This window comes from Coregonus lavaretus (genome assembly GCF_964263955.1).
Source record: "Coregonus lavaretus genome assembly, chromosome: 28".
Classification (NCBI taxonomy): Eukaryota; Metazoa; Chordata; class Actinopteri; order Salmoniformes; family Salmonidae; genus Coregonus; species Coregonus lavaretus.
In genome coordinates this window covers 40636573-40651572 of record NC_140015.1, presented here as the reverse complement: position 1 = coordinate 40651572, position 15000 = coordinate 40636573, and the positions used below count along the sequence as shown (strand labels likewise).

Sequence of the window (15000 nt, the reverse complement as noted above, 5' to 3'; positions counted from 1 at the left end):
TAGCTACGATAGTGCCACTGATGAAGAAGAACAGCCACAGCAAAGCATCCAGGGCGGCAGGTAGCTTAGTGGTTAAGAGCGTTGTGCCAGTAACCGAAAGGTCGCTGGTTCTAATCCCCGAGCCGACTAGGTGAAAAATCTGTCGATGTGCCCTTGAGCAAGGCACTTAACCCTACTTGCTCCTGTAAGTCGCTCTGGATAAGAGCGTCTGCTAAATGACTAAAATATAAATATAAATATATAAATATATACAAATTATATTTTCCTCACAACGATGGCATCCATCCATGAACCCATACGCGGCTGGTATGCAACCGTTTTCCCCCTTACGGTTGAAGCCTGTGTCACACGAAGCTATTTGGACGCAATTGAAATTGCATGCAACATCCAATCCTGTCATACATCACAGTTTCATAAATTATTGGTTTATCCAAACGTTTGGTAATTGTAACAGCATCGATGTAGACTAAATGCTGGCTGTACAAATTAGCTAGCAAGACAAAATATTGCATATTTGCCAACCATGTTTTACCAAGCTAGTGACGAGCTAAGCTAGCAAACTTTAGCTATCTATCTAGTGCAGTCATGTTGGACAATTTCAGTTGAAACCGGACAGAGAAAGGTCTGGGTTCACTTTTTCAATGACATTTATTGACTGCCAGACCATGTACATAAACCACGACTAGGCATGAAGTCTAGAATAGTTTTTACATTTCCCATTTCGCATGTCTGTTTTGTCGTGGTTTGCAGCTGCACTGACAGCTGTGTTAACATGACAACTAGGTCAGACTTCCGAACAGAACGATATGCCGAGTTATTTAAACTGTTGTCTGCTCACTGATTGGACATTGCATATAGTTAGTTGTGTGAAATAGTATTGATATCTATCTCATGCGATGCAATGCAACTAAATTGCAAGCTATTTTTAAGGGGGTGACACACTGAGCAACCCAGATGCAACTTTGTTTCAAGCAACATAAATGGCGTCCAGATTGCTTCATGTGACATCGGCTTAAGGCTAAAAAGCTAACTCTCTTGGTTTCGGATTTTGCATATTTATTCACATGTTCACTCCTGTTACACAGCCTGATCCCTCCTGTTACACAGCCTGATCCCTCCTGTTACACAGCCTGATCCCTCCTGTTACACAGCCTGATCCCTCCTGTTACACAGCCTGATCCCTCCTGTTACACAGCCTGATCCCTCCTGTTACACAGCCTGATCACTCCTGTTACACAGCCTGATCCCTCCTGTTACACAGCCTGATCCCTCCTGTTACACAGCCTGCTCCCTCCTGTTACACAGCCTGATCCCTCCTGTTACACAGCCTGATCCCTCCTGTTACACAGCCTGATCCCTCCTGTTACACAGCCTGATCCCTCCTGTTACACAGCCTAATCCCTCCTGTTACACAGCCTGGTCCCTCCTGTTACACAGCCTGATCCCTCCTGTTACACAGCCTAATCCCTCCTGTTACACAGCCTAATCCCTCCTGTTACACATCCTAATCCCTCCTGTTACACAGCATAATCCCTCCTGTTACACAGCTTGATCACTCCTGTTACACAGCCTGATCACTCCTGTTACACAGCATAATCACTCCTGTTACACAGCCGAATCACTCCTGTTACACAGCCTGATCCCTCCTGTTACACAGCCTGATCCCTCCTGTTACACAGCCTGATCACTCCTGTTACACAGCCTGATCCCTCCTGTTACACAGCCTGATCACTCCTGTTACACAGCCTGATCCCTCCTGTTACACAGCCTGATCCCTCCTGTTACACAGCCTGATCCCTCCTGTTACACAGCCTGATCACTCCTGTTACACAGCCTGATCCCTCCTGTTACACAGCCTGATCACTCCTGTTACACGGCCTGATCACTCCTGTTACACAGCCTGATCCCTCCTGTTACACAGCCTGATCCCTCCTGTTACACAGCCTGATCACTCCTGTTACACAGCCTGATCCCTCCTGTTACACAGCCCCCACCATCACATACCTTCTCTCCTCCGTGGATGGCTACGGTGATGTTGCGTACGGCCAGTTCCTGGTCCTCTCTGTATCTCAGACCAAACCCTCTGATGTCTATGTTGCCTGCTGTGGGCCAACCTGGAGGCAGAGACGATGGGTCATGTCTCCAGTCCGCCTGGGAGGGGACAAATAGAGTTAAACACACCAAGAGTTATACACACACACACCAAGAGTTATACACACACACACCAAGAGTTATACACACACACACCAAGAGTTATACACACACACACCAAGAGTTATACACACACACACACACCAAGAGTTATACACACACACACCAAGAGTTATACACACACACACCAAGAGTTATACACACACACACCAAGAGTTATACACACACACACCAAGAGTTATACACACACACACCAAGAGTTATACACACACACACCAAGAGTTATGCACACACACACCAAGAGTTATACACACACACACCAAGAGTTATGCACACACACACCAAGAGTTATACACACACACACCAAGAGTTATGCACACACACACACACCAAAAGTTACGCACACACACACCAAGAGTTATACACACACACACCAAGAGTTATACACACACACACCAAGAGTTATGCACACACACACCAAGAGTTATACACACACACACCAAGAGTTATGCACACACACACCAAGAGTTATACACACACACACCAAGAGTTATGCACACACACACACACCAAAAGTTACGCACACACACACCAAGAGTTATACACACACACACCAAGAGTTATACACACCAAGAGTTATACACACACACACACACACACCAAAAGTTACGCACACACACCAAGAGTTATACACACACACACAGAGTTATACACACACACACACACACCAAGAGTTATACACACCAAGAGTTATACACACACACACACCAAAAGTTATACACACACACACACACCAAGAGTTATACACACACACACCAAAAGTTATACACACACACACCAAAAGTTATACACACACACCAAGAGTTATACACACACACACCAAAAGTTATACACACACACACCAAAAGGTATACACACACACACACCAAGAGTTATACACACACACACCAAGAGTTATACACACACACACCAAGAGTTATACACACACACACACACCAAGAGTTATACACACACACACCAAGAGTTATACACACACACACACACCAAGAGTTATACACACACACACCAAGAGTTATACACACACACACACACCAAGAGTTATACACACACACACCAAGAGTTATACACACACACACCAAGAGTTATACACACACACACCAAGAGTTATACACACACACCAAGAGTTATACACACACACACACACCAAGAGTTATACACACACACACCAAGAGTTATACACACACACACACACCAAGAGTTATACACACACACACACAGAGTATAATCAGCCCCTCCAGGATTCCGGGATCGCAACTTCTTTTGCAATATCAACAATTCCCTGCATATTATGCGAGGGGTTGCAAATTTGACCAATCACTGTATTATTTCTGCATAAAACAGTCAAATCAGTCAAATTCATCTCATATCATCGCCGCAGCAAAATCAAGCAGTCACACAGCCATAGTCACACAAACACAGTCACGTATATATATAGTATAGTATAGTTATATACAGTCACAGTCACGTATATATATAGTATAGTTATACACAGTCACGTGTATATACATAGTATAGTTATACACAGTCACAGTCACGTATATATATATATATATATATATATATATATATAGTTATATATAGTCACAGTCACGTATATATATAGTATATTATAGTTATACACAGTCACAGTCACGTATATACAGTTGAAGTCGGAAGTTTACATACACCTTAGCCAAATACATTTATACATTTATACTTTTTCACAATTCCTGACATTTAATCCTAGTAATAATTCCCTGTTTTAGGTCAGTTAGAATCACCACTTTATTTTAAGAATGTAAAATGTCAGCATAATAGTAGAGAGAACGATTTATTTCAGCTTTTATTTCTTTCATCACATTCCCAGTGGGTCAGAAGTTTACATACACTCAATTAGTATTTGGTAGCATTGCCTTTAAATTGTTTAACTTGGGTCAAACGTTTCGGGTAGCCTTCCACAAGCTTCCCACAATAAATTGGGGGAATTTTGGCCCATTCCTCCTGACAGATCTGGTGTAACTGAGTCAGGTTTGTAGGCCTCCTACCTCGCACATGCTTTTTCAGGGCTTTGTGATGGCCACTTCAATACCTTGACTTTGTTGTCCTTAAGCCATTTTGCCACAACTTTGGAAGTATGCTTGGGGTCATTGTCTATTTGGAAGACCCATTTGCGACCAAGCTTTAACTTCCTGACTGATGTCTTGAGATGTTTCTTCAATATATCCACATCATTTTCCTTCCTCATGATGCCATCTATTTTGTGAAGTGTACCAGTCCCTCCTGCAGCAAAGCACCCCCACAGCATGATGCTGCCACCCCCGTGCTTCACGGTTGGGATGGTGTTCTTCGGCTTGCAAGCAACCCACTTTTTCCTCCAAACATAACGATGGTCATTATGGCCAAACAGTTATATTTTTGTTTCATCAGACCAGAGGACATTTCTCCTAAAAGTACGATCTTTGTCCCCATGTGCTCCACTGTAGTCTGGCTTTTTTATGGCAGTTTTGGAGCAGTGGCTTCTTCCTTGCTGAGCGGCCTTTCAGGTTATGTTGATATTGGACTCATTTTACTGTGGATATAGATACTTTGTACCTGTTTCCTCCAGCATCTTCACAAGGTCCTTTGCTGTTGTTCTGGGATTGATTTGCACTTTCCGCACCAAAGTACATTCATCTCTAGGAGACAGAACGCGTCTCCTTCCTGAGCGGTATGACGACTGCGTTGTCCCATGGTGTTTATACTTGCGTACTATTGTTTGTACAGATGAACGTGGTACCTTCAGGGCATTTGGAAATTGCTCCCAAGGATGAACCAATTTTCTTTCTGAGGTCTTGGCTGATTTCTTTTGATTTTCCCATGATGTCAAGCAAAAAGGCATTGAGTTTGAAGGTAGGCCTTGAAATACATCCACAGGTACACTGCCAATTGACTCAAATGATGTCAATTAGCAGAAGCTTCTAAAGCCATGACATCATTTTCTGGAATTTTCCAAGCTGTTTAAAGGCACAGTCAACTTAGTGTATGTAAACTTCTGACCCACTGGAATTGTGATACAGTGAATTATAAGTGAAATAATCTGTCTGTAAACAATTGTTGGAAAAATGACTTGTGTCATGCACAAAGTAGATGTCCTAACCGACTTGCCAAAACTATAGTTTGTTAACAAGAAATTAGTGGAGTGGTTGAAAAACGAGTTTTAATGACTCCAACCTAAATGTATGTAAACTTCCGACTTCAACTGCATATAGTATAGTTATACACAGTCAGTCAAAAATACAGTGGGGGAAAAAAGTATTTAGTCAGCCACCAATTGTGCAAGTTCTCCCACTTAAAAAGATGAGAGAGGCCTGTAATTTTCATCATAGGTACACGTCAACTATGACAGAAAAATCTAGAAAAAAAATCTAGAAAATCACATTGTTGGATTTTTAATGAATTTATTTGCAAATTATGGTGGAAAATAAGTATTTGGTCACCTACAAACAAGCAAGATTTCTGGCTCTCACAGACCTGTAACTTCTTCTTTAAGAGGCTCCTCTGTCGTCCACTCGTTACCTGTATTAATGGCACCTGTTTGAACTTGTTATCAGTATAAAAGACACCTGTCCACAACCTCAAACAGTCACACTCCAAACTCCACTATGGCCAAGACCAAAGAGCTGTCAAAGGACACCAGAAACAAAATTGTAGACCTGCACCAGGCTGGGAAGACTGAATCTGCAATAGGTAAGCAGCTTGGTTTGAAGAAATCAACTGTGGGAGCAATTATTAGGAAATGGAAGACATACAAGACCACTGATAATCTCCCTCGATCTGGGGCTCCATGCAAGATCTCACCTCGTGGGGTCAAAATGATCACAAGAACGGTGAGCAAAAATCCCAGAACCACACGGGGGGACCTAGTGAATGACCTGCAGAGAGCTGGGTCCAAAGTAACAAAGCCTACCATCAGTAACACACTACGCCGCCAGGGACTCAAATCCTGCATTGCCAGACGTGTCCCCCTGCTTAAGCCAGTACATGTCCAGGCCCGTCTGAAGTTTGCTAGAGTGCATTTGGATGATCCAGAAGAGGATTGGGAGAATGTCATATGGTCAGATGAAACCAAAATATAACTTTTTGGACAAAGAATGCTGAGTTGCATCCAAAGAACACCATACCTACTGTGAAGCATGGGGGTGGAAACATCATGCTTTGGGGCTGTTTTTCTGCAAAGGGACCAGGACGACTGATCCGTGTAAAGGAAAGAATGAATGGGGCCATGTATCGTGAGATTTTGAGTGAAAACGTCCTTCCATCAGCAAGGGCATTGAAGATGAAACGTGGCTGGGTCTTTCAGCATGACAATGATCCCAAACACACCGTCCGGGCAACGAAGGAGTGGCTTCGTAAGAAGCATTTCAAGGTCCTGGAGTGGCCTAGCCAGTCTCCAGATCTCAACCCCATAGAAAATCTTGAAAGTCCGGAGTTGAAAGTCGTGTTGCCCAGCGACAGCCCCAAAACATCACTGCTCTAGAGGAGATCTGCATGGAGGAATCGGCCAAAATACCAGCAACAGTGTGTGAAAACCTTGTGAAGACTTACAGAAAACGTTTGACCTGTGTCATTGCCAACAAAGGGTATATAACAAAGTATTGAGAAACTTTTGTTATTGACCAAATACTTATTTTCCACCATCATTTGCAAATAAATTCATAAAAAATCCTACAATGTGATTTTCTGGATTTTTAAAAATAATTTTGTCTGTCATAGTTGACGTGTACCTATGATGAAAATTACAGGCCTCTCTCATCTTTTTAAGTGGGAGAACTTGCACAATTGGTGGCTGACTAAATACTTTTTTCCCCCACTGTATATATAGTATAGTTATATACAGTCACGTATATATATAGTATAGTTATACACAGTCACGTACCTCTTTCTCTGTGTCTTCGTACTCCTTGACTCTCTCCACGGCCACGATGTTGGTTTCCAGATCTGAAGACATCCTCACTAGCCAGGTCAGAGAGGCTGTCAGCTACAGGACACAGAGACAGAGAGACCGAGAGACCGAGACAGAGACAGAGAAAAAAAATGTATGCACTCAACTAACTGTAAGTCACTCTGGATAAGAGCGTCTGCTAAATGACTAAAATGTAAATGTAAAAAATAATACGCTCAAATAGTTGCTGTCACAAACTCCACACAGTGGTCACTGACTAGTTGGAAATTCATTTCCCACTGACCAAACATGTTCTGTACTAACAGCACTCTGTTTTTGCTTTGACGGACCTCATGAATGCAACTGTTTATGTTAAATTGTTTAGTGTTCTACTTGTTGTCCTGAAAAGAAAATGGTCAAACACTTCATTGTGAGGCGGACTGCAGATAAACGAAAGAGATCAATGAAAAGGCGATTTCTGCTGGGGTCTCGGGACTGACAGGGTTAAACAAACTGGGGGGTGAGTTTCCCAAAAACACAAGGTTCATCTTTAACATGAAGATCATCATTCATCCACTGCCTGTGTTCTTCAGGGTAACCGACCCGACTGGCTGGCTGGCTGTGAAACTAAACCAATGAATGAAGGTAACTCTTCTGTTTTTGTAATGAAACAGAATCCTAGGGTTCCACAGTCACCCTCTGTCCACACACACGTAAACGCATTACTGACCTGTAGCGCGTATGAGATGGACAGGCCCACGATCCCAGGGCTGAGGCTCTCTCTAGCCATCACAGCAAACAGAGCAGCAAACATTACGATACAGTTCCCTACAAACTCCAGACGCACCGCCAGCCACCTACAACACAGATTATAAACACATACTGTTTCATGTGAAAGAACAGGTGGTCAGGTGAATGTTAATAATACCTGGTCTCATTAGTATGGACATTAAACATATCTATATTTTATATCTCAACATGACTTATTGATTTAACCAATAAAGGTGTAGGGGTGTGTGTGTGCATGTGATGACCACGCTCCTCACCGGTTGGCTACGATGCTGGGGTAGTATGCTTTCTGGTTGTGGTCAACTCGACCGTCGCTCTCCCTGATGAAGCGTTCCTGCTCCCCAAAGGCTCTGATTACGCTGGTCCCTAGCAACGTCTCGTTGAAGTGTGTGTAGACCGGGGAACGACTGACTGACTCCAGACGCTTCAACTGACGAGACGACGCCACGTAGAAACGCTGTGGGGAGGGAGGGACGGAATAGAGGGAGAAATAAAAGAACAGTGAGTAGGAAAACAGGGAAAGTGGGATCTCTCTCTCTCTCTCTCTCTCTCTCTCTCTCTCTCTCTCTCTCTCTCTCTCTCTCTCTCTCTCTCTCTCTCTCTCTCTCTCTCTCTCTCAATTTAAGGCTTTATTGGCATGGGAAACGTGTGTTAACATTGCCAAAGCAAGTGAAGTAGATAGTAAACAAAAGTGAAATAAACAATAAATATTCACAGTAAACATTACACTCAGAAGTTTCAAAAGAATAAAGACATTTCAAATGTCATATTATGTATATATACAGTGTTGTAACAATGTGCAAATAGTTAAAGTACAAATGGGAAAATAAATAAACATAAATATGGGTTGTATTTACAATGGTGTTTGTTCTTCACTGGTTGCCCTTTTCTTGTGGCAACAGGTCACACATCTTGCAGCTGTGATGGCACACTGTGGTTTTTCACCCAGTAGATAAGGGAGTTTATCAAAATTGGGTTTGTTTTTTCGAATTCTTTGTGGATCGCTGTAATCTGAGGGAAATATGTGTCTCTAATATGGTCATACATTTGGCAGGAGGTTAGGAAGTGCAGCTCAGTTTCCACCTCATTTTGTGGGCAGTGTGCACATAGCCTGTCTTCTCTTGAGAGCCAAGTCTGCCTACGGCGGCCTTTCTCAATAGCAAGGCTATGCTCACTGAGTCTGTACATAGTCAAAGCTTTCCTTAAGTTTGGGTCAGTCACAGTGGTCAGGTATTCTGCCACTGTGTACTCTCTGTTTAGGGCCAAATAGCATTCTAGTTTGCTCTGTTTTTTTGTTTGTTCTTTCCAATGTGTCAAGTAATTATCTTTTTGTTTTCTCATGATTTGGTTGGGTCTAGTTGTGTTGTTGTTGTTGTTGTCCTGGGGCTGTGTGGGGTCTGTTTGTGTTTGTGAACAGAGCCCCAGGACAAGCTTACTTAGGGGACTCTTCTCCAAGTTCATCTCTCTGTAGGTGATGGCTTTGTTATGGAAGGTTTGGGAATCGCTTCCTTTTAAGTGGTTATAGAATTTAACGGCTCTTTTCTGGATTTTGATAATTAGCGGGTATTGGCCTAATTCTGCTTTGCATGCATTATTTGGTGTTTTACGTTGTACACGGAGGATGTTTTTGCAGAATTCTGCATGCAGAGTCTCAATTTGGTGTTTGTCCCATTTTGTGAATTCTTGGTTGGTGAGCGGACCCCAGACCTCAGAACCATAAAGGGCAATGGGTTCTATAACTGATTCAAGTATTTTTAGCCAGATCCTAATTGGTATGTCAAATTTTATGTTCCTTTTGATGGCATAGAAGGCCCTTCTTGCCTTGTCTCTCAGATCGTTCACAGCTTTGTGGAAGTTACCTGTGGCGCTGATGTTTAGGCCGAGGTATGTATAGTTTTTTGTGTGCTCTAGGGCAACGGTGTCTAGATGGAATTTGTATTTGTGGTCCTGGCAACTGGACCTTTTTGGAAAACCATTATTTTTGTCTTACTGAGATTTACTGTCAGGTCCCAGGTCTGACAGAATCTGTGCAGAAGATCTAGGTGCTGCTGTAGGCCCTCCTTGGTTGGTGACAGAAGCACCAGATCATCAGCAAACAGAAGACATTTGACTTCAGATTCTAGTAGGGTGAGGCCGGGTGCTGCAGACTGTTCTAGTGCCCTCGCCAATTCTTTGATATATATGTTGAAGAGGGTGGGGCTTAAACTGCATCCCTGTCTCACCCCACGGCCCTGTGGAAAGAAATGTGTGTGTTTTTTGCCAATTTTAACCGCACACTTGTTGTTTGTGTACATGGATTTTATAATGTCGTATGTTTTTCCCCCAATCCCACTTTCCATCAATTTGTATAGCAGACCCTCATGCCAAATTGAGTCAAAAGCTTTTTTGAAATCAACAAAGCATGAGAAGACTTTGCCTTTGTTTTGGTTTGTTTGTTTGTCAATTAGGGTGTGCTGTCACGATCGTCAGGGAGAGAAGTAGACCAATGCGCAGCGTGTTGAACGAACATGTTTAGACTTTATTTAATAAAGCACGAACAAAACAATAAACGACTCGTAACGTCCAACGGTAACAAATACCGACACGGAACAAAAACCCACAAACACAAAGTGAAAAACAGACAGTTAAATATGGCTCCCAATCAGAGACAACCAGCCAACAGCTGACACTCGTTGCCTCTGATTGGGAGTCACTCAGGCAAACATAGAAAACAACAAACCAGAACCCCCAACATAGAAATAAACCACATAGAATGAACACACCCTGGCTCAACATATAGAGTCCCAGAGCCAGGGTGTGACAGTACCCCCCCCTAAAGGCGCGGACAGCGACCGCGCCTCAAAAAGAGCAAAACAGGGGAGGGCTGGGTGGGCATACCTCCTCGGCGGCGGTTCTGGCTCCGGGCTTGACCCCCACTCTTTCTCTACACCCCCAAAGTACCCCTGGTCCGGTCTGGCCCTGCTGACCGGAGCTGGACTGCACACTGGTTGAGCGGATAGCTTCAGCTCCGTAGTGGAGCAGTTGACTGGGACCTTACCAGGCACCGGTGACCCAGGCACGGGTTGTGCTGGACTGACGACGCGCACCCCTGGCTTGGTGCGTGGAGGAGGAACGGGCCTTACCAGGCTGACGACGCGCACCCCTGGCTTGGTGCGTGGAGGAGGAACGGGCCTTACCAGGCTGACGACGCACACCGTAGGCTTGGTGCGTGGAGCAGGGACAGGCCGGACTGGGCTGACGAAGCGCACCACTGGCTTGGTGCGTGGAGGAGGAACGGGCCTTACCAGGCTGACGACGCACACCGTAGGCTTGGTGCGTGGAGCAGGGACAGGCCGGACTGGGCTGACGAAGCACACCACTGACTTGGTGCGGGGAGCAGGAATGGGCCGAGCCGGGCTGACGAAGCGCACCACTGACTTGGTGCGGGGAGCAGGAACGGGCCGAGCCGGGCTGACGAAGCGCACCACTGACTTGGTGCGGGGAGCAGGAACGGGCCGAGCCAGGCTGACGAAGCGCACCACTGACTTGGTGCGGGGAGCAGGAACAGACCGGACCGTACTGGGGATACACACCACTGGTCCTACACCGGGATCTGGAACGGGCCGGACCGGACTGGTAACACACCCCAGTACCTCTCGCCGTGCCTCTCCACCTTCCATCCCCTCTTCGACCAGTGGCCCCCGTAACCTGGCGGCCTCCTCTGTCAACCCGCTGGACCGCTCTATCGCGGCCTCCTGCTGCCCCGACGTCGTGAGCCCCCCCCTAAAAATTTTCTGGGGGTCTCTCCTCCCCGTGGGCCAGGCCTCTATCGTTCTCGCCCAACTCTCGCTCTTCTGCCCCCAATTCCAGCCATTCTGCTCTTCATTAGGCTTGACCCAGTCGAGACTCCTCCTCCACTGTTCCCAAGTCCATCCACTCTGCTCTTTACAAGGCTGGACCCAGTCGAGGTTGCCACGGAGAACTGCAAGCGATTCCCCTGGCGATGGCTCCTGGACACGCTGCTTGGTCCAGTCTTGGTGGGTTTTTTTGTCACGATCGTCAGGGAGAGAAGTAGACCAATGCGCAGCGTGTTGAACGAACATGTTTAGACTTTATTTAATAAAGCACGAACAAAACAATAAACGACTCGTAACGTCCAACGGTAACAAATACCGACACGGAACAAAAACCCACAAACACAAAGTGAAAAACAGACAGTTAAATATGGCTCCCAATCAGAGACAACCAGCCAACAGCTGACACTCGTTGCCTCTGATTGGGAGTCACTCAGGCAAACATAGAAAACAACAAACCAGAACCTCCAACATAGAAATAAACCACATAGAATGAACACACCCTGGCTCAACATATAGAGTCCCAGAGCCAGGGTGTGACATGTGCAGGGTGAATACGTGGTCTGTCGTACGGTAATTTGGTAAAAAGCCAATTTGACATTTGCTCAGTACATTGTTTTCACTGAGGAAATGAACTAGTCTGCTGTTAATGATAATGCAGAGGATTTTCCCAAGGTTGCTGTTGACGCATATCCCACGGTAGTTATTGGGGTCAAATTTGTCTCCACTTTTGTGGATTGGGATGATCAGTCCTTGGTTCCAAATATTGGGGAATATGCCAGAGCTAAGGATGATGTTAAAGAGTTTAAGTATAGCTAATTGAAATTTGTGGTCTATATATTTTATCATTTCATTGAGGATACCATCAACACCACAGGACTTTTTGGGTTGGAGGGTTTGTATTTTGTCCTGTAGTTCATTCAATGTAATTGGAAAATCCAGTGGGTTCTGGTAGTCTTTAATAGTTGTTTCTAAGATTTGCATTTGATCATGTATATTTCTTTGCTGTTTGTTCTCTGTTATAGGGCCAAAAAGATTGGAGAAGTGGTTTACCCATAAATCTCCGTTTTGGATAGATAGCTCTTCGTGTTGTTGTTTGTTTAGTGTTTTCCAATTTTCCCAGAAGTGGTTAGAGTCCATGGATTCTTCAATTACATTGAGCTGATTTCTGACATGCTGTTCCTTCTTTTTCCGTAGTGTATTTCTGTATTGTTTTAGTGATTCACCATAGTGAAGGCGTAGGCTCAGGTTTTCTGGGTCTCTATGTTTTTGGTTGGATAGGTTTCTCAATTTCTTTCTTAGGTTTTTGCATTCTTCATCAAACCATTTATCACTGTTATTACTTTTCTTTGGTTTTCTGTTAGAGATTTTTAGATTTGATATGGAAGCTGAGAGGTCAAATATACTGTTTAGGTTTTCTACTGCCAAGTTTACACCTTCACTTTTACAGTGGAACGTTTTGTCCAGGAAGTTGTCTAGAATGGATTGAATTTGTTGTTTCCTAATTGTTTTTTGGTAGGTTTCAACACTACTTTCCTTCCATCTATAGCATTTCTTAATATTATTCAGTTCTTTTGGCTTTGATGCCTCATGATTGAGTATTGCTCTGTTCAAGTAGACTGTGATTTTGCTGTGGTCTGATAGGGATGTCAGTGGGCTGACTGTGAACGCTCTGAGAGACTCTGGGTTGAGGTCAGTGATAAAGTAGTCTACAGTACTACTGCCAAGAGATGAGCTATAGGTGTACCTACCGTAGGAGTCCCCTCGAAGCCTACCATTGACTATGTACATACCCAGTGTGCGACAGAGCTGCAGGAGTCGTGACCCGTTTTTGTTGGTTATGTTGTCGTAGTTGTGCCTAGGGGGGCATATGGGGGAGGGAATGCTGTCACCTCCAGGTAGGTGTTTGTCCCCCTGTGTGCTGAGGGTGTCAGGTTCTTGTCCAGTTCTGGCATTTAGGTCGCCACAGACTAGTACATGTCCCTGGGTCTGGAAATGATTGATTTCCCCCTCCAGGATGGAGAAACTGTCTTCATTAAAGTATGGGGATTCTAGTGGGGGGATATAGGTAGCACACAGGAGGACATTTTTCTCAGTTGAGATAATTTCCTTTTGAATTTCTAACCAAATATAAAATGTTCCTGTTTTGATTAATTTAATAGAGTGAGTTAGGTCTGCTCTATACCAAATTAGCATACCCCCTGAGTCCCTTCCCTGTTTCACACCTGGTAGTTTGGTGGATGGGACTACCAGCTCTCTGTAACCTAGAGGGCAACCAGTGGGTCCGTCTCCTCTATACCATGTTTCTTGTAGGATGACAATGTCTGTATTTCCGATTTCTTTGGTGAAGTCCAGATTCCTGCTCTTTAGGCCAAAGGCTATTCTTGGATATTCCAGGATGAAATAGTGAAGGCTTTGTGTTCCATAAAGTGTCTAATGTTGTTGGTTGTGTGGTTTGGCCTCAGGCCAGTAATTGTGAGCAGAGCCTGCTGAGCATCTGGTACATGCCATTGGCTTGGGCTAGTGTAAGAGTGGGTGTTGGGCCTGTTTGCCTGCTCACGGCCTGGGTGTATGTGTGACTTTCATGTTGAGGCCCTCTTTGTGGGAGTGGGGGGCTTGGGGTGGGTAGGAGGGGCATAGGTCTGATCTGAGGGGGCCTAAATGGGGTGTGGGCATGGTTGACTTGGGGGGGAGTTAATTGGTGGGGGTGGGGGTGTAGATGTGGTTGATGGTGCTGTGGTCTGGATGTAGGTCCTCTATGTGTAGGTCCTGGGGGGGGTCCCGCAGGTCTGGGAGAGTGTCTCGCTGGTCTGGGCGGGGTGTCTGTTGATCCTGTGTGAGGTGTTGGGTCTGCGGTTGAGGGCGATATCCTTTAGGGTCCGGGCGAAGGTGGGCACTGCTGCCTTGTATAGGTGGACCTGGTCGTAAAGGCTGTTCACGTCCAGGGTGGAGTGGTGGGCCAGGAAGACATTTGGTTTTGATGCACAGTCACGGGAAATACTTGCGTTTACCCGCTGTATGGTAGCAGGGTGGAAGTCTTTTCGTGGTAACAGAGTTGAGATAACCACTTGTGCGTTGGGGAAAGTAGAAGAAGCTTTTTCTATCACTCCCTTGAGTGCTGTGGCCACCCTTTCCTGCTGTGTTCTCAGGTCGTTTGTGCCTGTGTGTATTATTATGTGGCTGGGTGATCCTAGTCGGTCCTCAGACAGAAGGTCAAGGGCGCGCTGGGTGTTTGGACACCAGAGTTTAGACACTGTGTGTTTTGGA

At 45.0% G+C, this 15000-nt stretch overlaps 1 protein-coding gene across 1 annotated transcript in view; it reads right to left on the bottom strand.

Annotated features, from left to right (window-relative positions):
• LOC311103282 (multidrug resistance-associated protein 1-like) overlaps positions 1-15000 on the bottom strand; it is a gene marked incomplete at its 5' end in the record, with an annotated part of 40203 nt that overhangs the window by 8731 nt on the left and 16472 nt on the right. Inside the window, 4 exons of the mRNA XM_084144813.1 lie at positions 2005-2151; positions 7106-7207; positions 7842-7968; positions 8158-8357. Of these exons, the coding sequence (XP_084000939.1) occupies positions 2005-2151; positions 7106-7207; positions 7842-7968; positions 8158-8357 (576 nt within the window). The remainder of the gene's footprint in view (positions 1-2004; positions 2152-7105; positions 7208-7841; positions 7969-8157; positions 8358-15000) is intronic.